Source organism: Suncus etruscus, chromosome 2 (assembly GCF_024139225.1).
Source record: "Suncus etruscus isolate mSunEtr1 chromosome 2, mSunEtr1.pri.cur, whole genome shotgun sequence".
Taxonomy (NCBI): Eukaryota; Metazoa; Chordata; class Mammalia; order Eulipotyphla; family Soricidae; genus Suncus; species Suncus etruscus.
In genome coordinates this window covers 150,112,004-150,125,808 of record NC_064849.1, presented here as the reverse complement: position 1 = coordinate 150,125,808, position 13,805 = coordinate 150,112,004, and the positions used below count along the sequence as shown (strand labels likewise).

The following is a 13,805-nucleotide window of genomic DNA, read 5'->3' as shown; positions in this document are numbered from 1 at the left end:
ATTCATCACTCATCCTTTCCCTCTTTGTCTACTCATCTTCAGTGTCCAGTGGCCTGGTCTTTTTCTTTCATCATTCTCTACCATGGAAGCACTTTCTTTATCTGAAATCTGTAGCTGGAACCCTTTCAGCCTGTGCTCCCTTTGTTGGACCTGTACTCTGGAACCTATCCCTGAGCCTCTTTAGGACTATCTCTCAGTGGTTCCCTGTCCCCTCTATTTTCTTTAGTCTCCAGTATGCACATGGGTGGGATCCTTCCTCCTGTCCTGTGGTTTGCATGGGTTTAGATGAGGGAGTTAATAGACTCCTGACCAGATACATCCTTTCATCTGCTGCCATCTTCCATCACCAACCTTCCTTTTATCTGTTTGATTGGAGACCTTTTTCCATGGTGATATTTAAAGTGACTAACTAAATTAACTAGTTCACCTCAGGGAATTACTAGGAGAGTTTGCAAGGGGACTAGAGTGGTATATATCAGGTAGGCTAATTGCCTTGCACACAGCCAACCTAGGTACGATACTGGCAAAAAAAAAAAATGCCACAAGACAGGAAGATAGTATAAGAGTGAGATCATAAATGGAGCATATATAAAATCCAGATTTAGACTCCGGCACCACATGGCTTTTGAGTATTACCAGTTGTGGCCATATAGGTCCCCAAGTAAGAGTGGGATGGCCTGCCATTGCTGAATGGCAGTTTATGCTCAGAGCTTGCCCTGCTACTCACTTTCCTAAATATGACTAAGAATGATCCCTAGGCCCTCTCTGCACTGCTTGAGGGGCCCCAAAATAAATTTTAGCTGTAAATAAAGACCAAAAATAAGTAAAAAAAAAACCAGTATCCTTATATACTCTGTAAATGTGAATTTGTTCGGCCTCTATGGAAAATAATTTGAGGTTTTCTCAAAAACTAAAAATAGTATTGCTGCATGAGTCAACACAGTTCTGGTGTTAACAGTGGATTCCAACTAGCTTTGTTTCTGGCAGATCAAGAATCTTGGCTAATCTTAAACTGAATATGGACGTCTTCAGGTTGATAGCTCTTTCATTTTTTAGCTCTATAGCCCTGACTCCTCTGTGTCAGCAACAGGAATCTGAATCCATACCAGCAACACTAGCCACCGCACCTCCTTCTTTTCCTTCTCACTGTGTCTTTTCTCTGCTTCTCCTTGATGCACTCCTGTGTTGCCACTCACTGACCATCCACACTATCTACCTTCACTGTCTGCCTTCATTACCTATCTTCTCTGTCTACCTTCTCAGTCTACCTTCACTGTCTAAATTCTTTGTTATGTTCACTCTTGGCATGTTCTCTTTTTCCTTGTGTGTCTCTCTCTATAACATACAGAAGTAAATAGAATACATAAAACTTCCCAACTTCTGTTTCAGCTGATTAGTTATCTCCTGTGCCAAAAAATATTTTTTAAAATGACATATTGGGTCACTTATACCCTTTGAAACTAAGGTTTTGTAAAACAACCAATTGGATTGTATATATTAGATGCAAGTGAAGTTTTGTGAGATGACCAGTCAGAGCACATATACCCTATGAAACTGAGGTTTTATGGGATAATCACTTGGAGGTCCTGATTATCTGGTCCTTTCTCTATAACACAATACATACATATATATATATATATATATATATATATATATCTTTATCTATATATATCTATATGACCAGTCAGAACATATATGCTGTATGCAGCTGAGGTTTGATGGGGTTATGACTTAGAGGTCTTGATTATTCGGCTCTTTATAACATAGGATATATATATATATATATACATATATATACACAAAGAATACAAAAACACTAATTCAAATATATATATTCTTTGTGGCTTTATTTATACTGCCCAAGAAAATAGCACAAATGTAAAAATTAAATAGCCAGAACAGATGTGTGTATAAAAAAGATATTCAGATATGAGAAAAGTTACAGTATTGTCATTTCCATAAAAACAAGGATGAAACCACGATTAGTGCTCAACAGGATAAGAAGCACGAATACTGGATGATCTCACTTATATTTGAGACATAGAGGAAACAAAGGAACAGGCGAAGTCAAATGAAAACAAATCTTGGTACTTTGCACAATGAGGATACTAGAAAAGGAGCAATGGGAAAGGGTTCCTAATAAGGAGAATCCAAGTACTTTAGTGAAGGAATATTGGTACTTTGGCAGTGAATGTGGTGTGGTAACATAATTCAGAAAGGGTATAAAACAGTACCTCTAAAATATATACAACCCTGTAAGCCTCAGAAACAAAAGCTTAAAATAAAAAAAAAAATTGTTCCTGAAATAAGTTTAGTATTAATCTAGTAGGCTCATACTAATCTATTCTGTAATTGAATTTTATTGGCATTTATTATTTATTATTGCTATTATTTGGAATGTTATTACCATCTTCTTTCTTATACTCTGTATTTAAGTATGCAACTTAAGTTCTGATTGCATGTTAATTATTAGAATATCTAATACGTGGAATGTTTTCTTTATAGGAAAATGGTTCTCCTGAAGAGCATGCAATCTATGTGTGGGACCATTTTATAGCCCAGTCTGCAGCAGAAAATGTGTTTTTTGTTGCTCACAGTTATGGAGGTCTTGCATTTGTTGAGCTGGTAAGTGTATGTTCAAATTTATTTTTAATTCCTGTATTCCTTATAGGCTTAGCCCAGTTTTTCTCTCTTTTTCCTGGTATAATTACTCTACATTATTTTATAAAGAATGAAAATAAAGGAACCCCATGCTCAATAGACTGGAGTACATGCCATATATGTTTTTGGAGTCTGGGTTTGAGCATCAGTACCACATGGCTCCCTAGCACTGAAAGGTATAATCTCTGCTAGCCCTGAGAACTGTAGGTTCTAGTTCTAATGACCCCCAGCTATTTGGGCTGGTCCCAGGCTCCAAGCAGTACCACATCACTGGGACTGACCAAAGCTGCACCAGGGGTAGGTACCAAGAGTTAGTACAGGAGTTAAGATGCATGCAATGGGGCTGGCGTGGTGGTGCTAGAGGTAAGGTGTATGCCTTGCCAGCGCTAGCCTAGGACGGACCGCGGTTCGATCACCCGGCGTCCCATATGGTCCCCCAAGCCAGGAGCGACTTTTGAGCGCATAGCCAGGAGTAACCCCTGAGCGTCACCGGTGTGGCCCAAAAACCAAAAATAAATAAATAAATAAATAGATATATAAATATTAAAAAAATAATTAAAAAAAAAGATGCATGCAATGACTGCAGTTTTATCCCCGGAAACACATGATTTCTTCAATATTGCCAAGTGTAGGTTTGGAGGCCCCAACACTGCCGAGATTACCTGAGACATCCATCCTCAGGCCTTTTCATGAAAACTTCTGCCTAGTTGGTGGAGAGCTGCCAGACAAGATTCCCAGGAGCCCTAAACTGCTTAAAATCTTCCCCTCAATTTTAGACCAAATCTATGATTTTTAAAAAGATCCTAGGTTTTGTAAATTTTGTATTGTGTGTGTGTGTGCGTGTGTTTTTAACGCACCTGGCTGTGCTCTGGACTGACTCCTGGCTCTGTGTTGAAGGGGGTCACTCCTGGTGGGCTATGGGGATAAAATGGGTGCCTGGAATCAAGTCTGGGTCAGCTGTACATGAGGCAAGTGCCCTACTCACTGTGCAATTATTTCAGTCCCTAGAACATAGTTACTTTTTAATAGTAAGGCCTAATCCAAATCAGAAAGCTTTTGCATTACTTTACTTTTTAAATTTCTCTATAATAGCTTCACTTCCCATATAATTTGTTATATTTATTTTTACAGTTTTACTTTTATACCACTCAAGCATATGTATGTAAAATATTTATATTCAAAGAGACTAAATATTTGACTTTTATCTCAAGTTAGTACTTGATCAGAAACTATATAGTTGTATTAAAATTATTTTAACATGCCATTAATATGCTTCAAATGAAATACAAATCTTGACCATGAAATCCTCATTTTTTAAAGTAATCTGAGTCTAAGAATTAAGATTATATGTATATGCTGGCAAAAAATATGGACGAGGAGGATAGTGCAGTAATTCAGGTGTTTACTTTACAACCATCTAACCCTGTTTAATCTAACCAATCTAACCATCTAATCCCCAGCACTACCTATAGTTTCTGGAGCACCTCTAGATGCAGCCTTGGAGGTCTCCAAGTACCACTATTGTGGCCCTGGTAGTCCTCTGGCACCACAGAGCCCAAGCAGCACTGTTTTCCCAAGCCCTCATGATGATCGAGTAGGCTGAGAATTGATGGAAGTGGACTCCAACCCCCAATTTAATTTTGGCCATATTATATATAAGATTACAGACTTCACACTTTGTACTATTATGAACAGTTAATATAATCAAATACCTTATCCGGAATTTTATGCCTCCCTTTCTGTAATCTCTATGTCACAGACAAGTATCAATGATATAATAAAATGATTGGTGTAGTAGAAGTTGATCTACAATTTTTAAATCCACATGGCCTAACATGTACATTAAAAACATATGTAGTCTGATGTTTGGGGGCTTTTTGGTGGTTTTTTTTTTTTTTTTGGTTTTTGATTTTTGGGTCACACCTGGTGATGCTCAGGGGTTACTCCTGGCTGTGCACTTGGAAAGATTGCTCTTGGCTTGGTGGACCATATGGGATGCCCAGGGATCAAACCGCAATCCATCCTAGCTCAGCACATGCAAGGCTAATGCCCTACTGCTTGAGCCACCACTCTGGCCCCCTTAGTCTAATTTTTATGTTCATTAATTTTGCTATGTATCTCAGATTGTCATGGAAATTGCATATAGTCCTGAGGCCTTTTCCCCTTACTTGGCTTAGTGCTTATTCACATGATTTAGATATAAAACTGGAAGTGACACTTAAGATTGCTTTAGCTGTTCTAAATTTCCAAATGTATATGGTCCTCTTAAGACCAGTAAATAAATTGTCCACTCCTTAAATTGATTTTTCTTCTGAAAAAATAATTTTAATACTTTTAACTGGTGAATTTATTTAAGTATATAATGGTTATCTTAAGACAGCTCTTTAGCACACTAGTTGTGACAAACCTAATAATGTGAATGTTGTATTTTGTATAATCCTTTGACTTCTGCATATATCGGTATAGCACACCATAACCTATAAATGTATAGCTCATGTTTTGCCAGATATATATGTAGCTTATGTTTTCTTTGTGTATCTTTACTTATAACATGGAGTTTAACTGACTTTTAGAGTAACTTCAAAATATATGAAAAGCCTGTAAAATTAATCAGATTTCAGATTGCTGTAAACTATAAATTCTCATTTTTTGAACCTTTGAGCAATTCATAAAATTCTGTTTTGAACAGTTCCGAAATGGAATTTAAGATGCCAGAATAACAGATGAGCAGTGTGTTGGTCCTATTTTGCCTGTCCTTGACACACGCTGGTGGATATTTTTTCACTTTTGTTCCACTTTAATATAAAGCACACAGATGTTTCAGAACAAGACTTGACTTTTGACCTTGAGGCTATTAGGGTCAGGGTCCTCAGGGCCTGTGAAATTATCACAAGCTGAGCTAAAGTTTTTCTCCATCACAGGAAGTAACCAGTAAGTAAGAAGTTAAAAAGGAGCTTTGTCAGAGAGACAAGATGGTCTCAGTCAGGGTCAACTTCTGTAGTCTGCTATCTCTGCGGGAGGTGCATGCATGGGAGGAGAGATATAATATAACCACTGGCACATCACATATTTGTCAGGCAACACCAGGACTGAGAAGTCTATTTAACGTAATATACCTTGTTTAGATTTTAAAATATCAGTGAAAGTCTGTCAGCTTCATGTCTTTGCCACTTTTTGTAAAGTAGCTTTGATGGGGATATGTAATAAGGGGATGCAGATGATTGGAACTTAAGAAGAGTTTTGTGATCTAATGAAATTAATTGGTTTTAATGCATAACATTGTACACTGGTATTTTACATAAATTATGTCCTTAGTAAACTACATATGCGTTTAAAATAGTATTGTGATTAATAAAATGAAGTATTTAAAAATTTTTCCTTTGCCTGAATCTAAAATATTCTTTTTTACTTTCCTCGGACTTATAGGAGAAAATCATGGTTTAAAGTTTGGACAATGTTCATTTAGTTGGAATGAATAGATGAAATGAAATAGTTTTATGTAGATTGAAAACTATATTAACTTATTAAGAAAATGAATTTTGAACATCAAATATAATACTTTAATTTTTTATTTCAGTACTAGCATATTTCAGAAATCATTTGGGTTTCTGTTAAATTTAATATTTTTTATTATAAATCTGACAAAATAAACACACAGTTCTATCGTTCTGACTTGTGATGTACTTTTAAGTGTTTGTAAATTGGTTTTCTTTCATTCTCATACAATTTGACTTTCCTCTTTAGGCTCATATATTAAAAAAATAATATAAACTATGGCAACTTTAGTTTCACCAATTAATGTAATTGTGTGTAGTACTTATATAGTGCTTTGTTTGAAAACAAGTACTAGTCAGGTTATTATAGAACATAGCTTGGCATTCCCTAAATTAAAATTGTTGCCATTATTTAAAATTAAATGTGCGTCAAAAAGCTATCTGAAAATAAATTCATTTTCAATTTAGAGCTGAACTAGTTGTAAAGCTTTCATATTTTGCTAATTGCTATTTTATAATAGAACATAATTTATGATATATCCTATCTTAAAACTTTAAAATTTCTCCTAAAGAATACATTTTAATTAGATACTTTCAAGATTGATGTTAATTTTATGATAAGAAGTCTCAGAGTTTGATCAGGTATAGTTATAAAATCTAAATGCATACTGGGAACAACAGGAGAGAGAGAGAGAGCTCAGCAGTGAAGGCACATGCCTGAGTTCTGTTGCCAGCACTGTCAGTACCATCAACCCCAACTCCTGCAATAGTCCTGCACACCCCTGGTCACCACCTATCTGGCCATAGTGGTTTTTGTCACTGTAGTACCCAAACAGCTCCACATCCTTGACAGATCTTTGAACTATCTTCTCCAACATATCCAGGCATTATCCTTGACCCCAGAACACTCCACTGGAGGAAAGTCTCTGTAAAATCAAGTTTTTTAAAAAGGAAAAGTTAAGAGTTAGTACAAGGACTAAGGTCTTGTATGGGCCAACATTAGTAGACTTTGGTTTGATCCCTGACATTTGATCCCCAGCACCATGAGGAGTGATTTCTGAGTGCATAGCCAGGACTAAGCCTTGAGCCCACTCAAGTGTGGTCCCAAAACAAAAATATAACACTAATTTGTGAAGTTATGGTTTTAAGTATAAAGTTACAGTTCAAACTATCATTATAAAAATTTGAAACACATCTTAGAAATTTAATTTTGTGCCATCTAGATAGAATTAGTAGTCATAATCAGAGTGCGTTTACCAAAACCTCAGAAAGGCGAAGAATGCAGTTTACTTTACCATTTATTAGATATTAAGTTTATAACTCATTTATGGACCATTCTCTTATTAAAAAACAATGCCATTTTCCCAGATTTATTATTGTAATTTTACCAGACTCTTTGATAAAGTCATTCCAGTGCTTTTATTGTTGTTCATTTCAGAATGTGTTTTCTTTATAGATGGTCACTTTGACAAAATCATGCAAACTTAAAATTTTAGTTTATTTGGAAATAAGTTTGTGTTTCTTTATTTCTGCTTACCTTAACTTCACTTTGCAGTACTTAGGAAATCAATTTGCATTGTTTTCTTCCTTCTAATGAGTACTAGTGGTGGTGATGGTATTATGTCTGTACATGTATATATGTGTATGACTTATAAAATATATCAAACTATAAGTAAATATACTTTAAGTTTTCTAAATCATCTCAGATATAAAATTATTATTTTTCTTAGATCTTCTGTTGCTTTTCCCTGTTATTTTTTAATGTGTTTACAAACCACCATTAAAAGCATCACTTCGGAATGTGAAGAAACCTCTCCCTTAGACAGTGTATGTCTACCCACTTTTGGTTTTGTTTTTTTCATGCTTGTCACTGCTTGATTGGCACCTCACTTGCATGTGAATTAAGGGATGTCATTTCCATGCCATTGTTAAATGCTGGTTTCCCTAGCCTTCAGGCAGCCTAAACTGACCTTCAACAGCTGATAGCGACTTGGTTTTTTGGACATAGCTGCATGAGAACACTGAACCTCAGTCTACGATGAGTTTATTTTTTAATATTGCCCAGAGCTGATTTAGATTTACACAGAGGATAAACTGGAATGACACTAAGAAAGTCTGTTTTTTATACTTTTCATGACATCAGCTTAATATATGATCTTACATTTTATGTTCTATATTTACATTTTATCTTGTTACTTTTTTCTCTACAAAGAACAAAGCAAATTTATAACCATGTATGCTTTTATGTTATCAATGAGAAGAGCTAAAAGTTTGGCTGCTGGGAACCAAAACTTGAAGAGATGTAGAAGACATGGTAGAAACCAACAAAAAATTGAGCTGTAATTGTATTATCATAATTCAGTTTTAAAGCACTTCTCTCCATAGAAACTTTAAAATGTATATAATTCAGTAAAAAAAAACATCATTCATAATAAAATCTGAATTTCTGCTTTGACTGCCTACAAATAGTATGTTACTGAATGGAAGGATTATAACTTGTATATAATGCTAGTCCTCCAGTTGTTTTATAGAATACTTAGCTCCTCTAAATAAACTGTAAGTTTTTTAAATAGAGAAATCACATGTTATGTTATTTTTCTCTTTTCTATTTTATTTAATGCCATGCATATTATATAGATGCTGTCTTTTCATTGGTTTCTAACCAAATCAATCTTAGGAGTTATTTGTGAACCTAAGTGAAATCTGGAAGAGGACTTTTTACAAACATAAAATAGTACGAGTGGTAAGAAAGAAGTATTGTATTGAGGACAACGGGGTTAAAGCATCTACCTTACACATGGCTGATCCCCATTTAATCCTTTATAAATATGTTTCCTCAAACACTGCCAGGAGTTGTCCCTGGGCACATAGGAAAAGTAAGCCTTGATCACAGATGGCCATGATGCCCCAGCCATACCTCTTCCCAACCCCCTCAGATAATGAAAGGAATACACATCAAAACATGGAGGCAGATTGATTATTGTATAGTGACACTGGATATAAAAGACCAAATAAGGAAGAGACAAATCTATAGATTTTTTTCCCACATACCCACTGACAGAAGCATATGGTAGTGAATATGAAGGTAATCTTAAACATAACAGATAAAGATTAATTAGCAGTAATTATCATGAAGCATATAGGCATTTGGTGGAAATGTTTACACATACTGGCTATATATAATATTGTGGTTAATAGAATACATAAGATATCAAATCAGAACTTTGAAGAGAGTTGCAAGTACTGAATTTAATTTGTTAATAAATTCTACAGGAGTTGTGAATACATTGAGATTTATTGTTTCTATTTTAATTGTACTTAGTTTTAATATATATTAAGAGGACACAGTATAACCTAACTTGTTTTTTTTTTTAATTCCTTTCCTTTTTCCCTTTTCCAACAAACAGATTTTGTTGAGTTTTCCTTTTACTCTTAAACATTGATCATATCTTTTTTTTGTTTCCACTACTGTATATTTTGTGATATTTCAGTTTTATCACTGCATATGCGTATTTCTACCCATTTTCCTACTGGATCTTTTTTCTATTCTTCTAATCTATATATCATTCTTTCTATTCTATACTCTATTCATGCAATGATTAATATATGCTTAATAATAAGTGGTCATTTATAAATTAGAAGTAAATAAGTGGTCAGTTATAAAATAGAAACAAATAAGTGGTCGGTTAGAAATTAGAAGTTTCTTTATATTGTAGATGGAATTACAAATATAGTGATTGATGGTTAATAAACCTAGAGTTTATTATGAGGTGGTAAAAAAAAATCCTAGCCATATACTGCAAAGATATTTATTATATCTCAATATTTTAAAGTCAAAATGGAAGTAAGAATATGTTAAACTCATAATAGAGGATGAAATGGAAAGTTTCCCAAACTTCATATTTTGCTATCTGACAATATGAAGATGCATTTATAACTAATTTAATAATTTCCATCTTAATTTGACTGTACCTCAAAGAGTTTAGTATGTGGGTTAGAGCCACTACTAAAAAGGAAACTATTATTAGGACTAGTCACTAAGAACAAAATGTGCAATACTGTCTACAGTGGAGAACTCATTAGACAGAATATCAAAATAAATACATATTCAAATGTAGTCTAGAAAGTTCAATTTGTAAAAGAGTTATTGTTAATGGGGCCAAAAAGATGCTTCAAAGGATGTGAGAAGATACTTTACATGTGAGCTCAGTTTTGATCCCTAATATCACATGCATGTCTGAGGTCTTGGGTTCCATCTCTACCAACATGTGAAAAGTAAATGAATAAATAACAAACAGAACATCTAAAAAAAAAGAGCACACTTAAAATAATTTACTCATTTCATTTGTAGCTAGCAAGACCTAATATTCAAACTTAGGTTTTCTTCTTTCAAATTTTATATAGTTCTTTTACACTTGGCTAGGAGGCCAGAAGTAGAAATAAAGTTCACTGGAATTATGGGAGTAAGGAAATTAGATATCTCAAGAAAGTAGCTTTTAATAAAATGTAAAGAAACCATTAGATCATACAGAGGTACTTAAAAGTCTTAAAGAGTGATGATGTGATGGAAAAGAGTGAGCCAATTTGATTCTGGAAACCATGTTTATATTAAGCACTAGGCTAGAGAGATAGTATAGTAGATAGGATGCTTGGTTTCAGTCCTTGTCACTGCAGGTCTCCTGGCCCTCAGAGCCACACAAGGAGTAATCATTGAGTTTAAAGCCAGAAGTAAATCCTGAGGATAATCAGGTGTGGCCCCAATGCTCTCCCACCCCCAAAAAAGCATGATCTCAGAATAAAGTGTTTTGTGTTTTCCTTTAGAATTTGAATGCTGTTTTTTTTGTTTTGTTTCTAATATCCCTGTTCAGTACAGTAACAAATAGAAGTAACAAGAGAGTACATTCTTTATTTCCTGATCTTAAGAGGAACATATTTACTGCTAAAATATAATATTAGTCATAATTATTTCCACTCTTGATAGCTCCACTGAGGACCTAGTGTGTTCCTTAATATTTATATCTTTCAGTCACACCAAGATTAGATTTTTCAAAGTATGAAATAGAGAAAATTTTCACTAGGCTTATTAGGTCTCTGTAGAATAAAGGATCCATATTACTCCAATGGAATTACCTTTGGAATAGGCCTTTTTATAATCCATGTAGAAGGGCTCCATCAGGTTTTACTGCTCTACATCTGTACAGATGCGTGACTGGACGTTTTATCTCTTCATTAAACAAAAACTGCCAGAAACCACTATCTGTTAAAATTAGCAAAATTGCATGTTATGGGAACCCAGAGAAATTGGCATATTAAGTTGTTAGATATGAATCTTTTCATAAGAAATAATTTTCCATTAGCTTTATAAAAGATCATAATGCAGGATTTTGTATTTTGTGAGAAATAGGAGAGCATGATTGACTATTACAAGTATTTGTGAAAGGGATTATAGAAAACCATTAATAATGGAATTCTCTTTACTATTCATATAGACTTATGTTGAGCAATCAATGTATACATTGCCCCAGATAAGATCCTAACCACATTGGCATCACTGATTTAGCATAACAAATGAAAAAGAGCTCCTAGAGAGGCCTGAGAGATAGTTAAAATAAGTAAAGTGCTGCCTTGCTCATGTCATCCTACCTTTGTTCCCAGAAGTACCACCTGGAGCACAGAGCAAGGCCTAAGCACTAGTATAACAGGATGCGACTCACAAAATAAAATAATGAAATAAAAAGAGCCCTTAGAAAACTGTAAACACATATAATACATATAAGTGTGGGTGTATATATGTATATATACTGAAGCAATAGCACAGTGGGTATTTGCTTGCCTTGATTGCCACTGACTCGGGTTCAATCTCTGGCATCCCATACTGTCCCGAGTACTGTCAGGAGTATTCCTGAGTACAGAGCCAGAAAGATGCCCTGAGTACTGACAAATATAGCCCCCAAAACAAAAATAATATAAAAAAACCCACTTTATTAAAAGTAAGTTGTCCATTAAAAGTTAGGCCTCAATATTTATTTTTGATCCTACTCTTTTAATTTTAAAATAATAATTTTTATTGTGACCAAAAACTGAATAACAAATCTTTCACAGTAATATTAAAGGTAATAGTGACAAAGAATCAGGGCCATTCCCTGATATTTATTAAATAATTTACTCAATAAATGGAAGCCACGAAGACTCAACTTGAATATACTGGATACTGTCAGGATAAAGTTTGAGAGAAAAAGAATGGAGAACATATTTATTTAGGTATCTTATTGCTAAAGTTCAGAGCATTTGTAGAGAATATCCAATTCAAATGGAGAAATTGACTTTGAATGGTGCTTCAGTTCAGACTTCACTCCAAGGTATCACTATACAAATTATTGAAGCTGTAGGTAACAGAATAGTAGGGCATTGGACAATAACTGTGTTAAGATACAATTTTTCATTCTAAGATTTCCTATTCTTCCTAGCCACGTCACTCCTGTTTTATAGGTAATGAAGAAGGAAGGCAGGGATAAGTTTCTAATGTGGGGAAATGAAATCCTTTCCTAAGAAGAAAGAGAAGGCAAAAAAAAAAAAAAAAAAAAAACAAACCTCAAAATTCAAAACCCTAAAGATAAATCGCTGCAGAAGTACAAATTATGTGGCTTCATTTAGAATAAAAAAAGAACATTGATTTATTTTGTTCTTTGTTTTTGTTTGGGGGCTACACCTTGTGGTACTCAGGGTAGGAAAACTTATTTTTCTACTATTAACGGTTTTGACATTCTTCGTGTTAAGTTCTATCCAATACCGTGTGTATCTTAGATATTAAGTCCCTTATGGGGTATTGGGTGAATAGTTTCTCCCATTCCTTGGGTGGCCTTTGTATCCTAGTGATTGTTTCCTTTGATGTGCAGAAGCTTTTCAATTTAATGTTATCCATTTGTTTATCTCTGCTTCCACTTGTTTGGACAGTGGTGTTTCCTTCTTGAAGATGCGTTTAGTCTCAATCTCATGTTTTCTTCTATATATCTTATGGATTTGGGTCTGATATCAAGGTCTGTAATCCATTTTGATTTGACCTTTGTGTGTGGTATTAGATGGAAATGTAAGTTTACATTTTTGCATGTGGTTGACCCATTGAACCAACACCACTTGTTGAATAAGCTTTCTCTGCTCCATTTTCATCTATTTTGCCCTTCATCAAATATTAATAGAATGTATATTTGGGGAACATTTTCTGAATACTCAAGTTTATTCCATTGGTCTGAGATTCTGTCTTTATTACAATACCATGGTGTTTTAATGACTATTGCTTTGTAACAAAATCTAAAGTTCGGGAAAGTGGTGCCTTCTATATTCTGTTTTCTAAGGGTTGATTTAACTGTTTGAGGGTACTTATTGTTCCAAATGAATTTCACGAGTGTTTGATCTTCTTCTTTGAAGAATGTCCTGGTTATCCTTAGAGGGATTGCATTATATTTATATAATGCTTTGGGGAGCATTGCTATTTTAATAAAGCTAATGTAAAAAATGGGGAGAAGAAATGAATAGACACTTCATCAAAGAAGAAGTACTGATGGAAAAAAGGTACATGAAAAAATGTTCCATGGCACTAATTATCAGGGAGATATAAATCAAAACAACAATGAATCCCGGAGACTAGAGTAA

General features: G+C 34.4%; 1 protein-coding gene across 3 annotated transcripts in view; it reads left to right on the top strand.

Moving 5' to 3' along the window:
- FAM172A (family with sequence similarity 172 member A) overlaps window positions 1–13,805 on the top strand; it is a 446,910-nt gene that overhangs the window by 204,555 nt on the left and 228,550 nt on the right. For all 3 annotated transcript variants that reach the window (XM_049769145.1, XM_049769144.1, XM_049769146.1), the window contains one exon: window positions 2,506–2,625. In XM_049769145.1, the coding sequence (XP_049625102.1) occupies window positions 2,506–2,625 (120 nt within the window). The remainder of the gene's footprint in view (window positions 1–2,505; window positions 2,626–13,805) is intronic.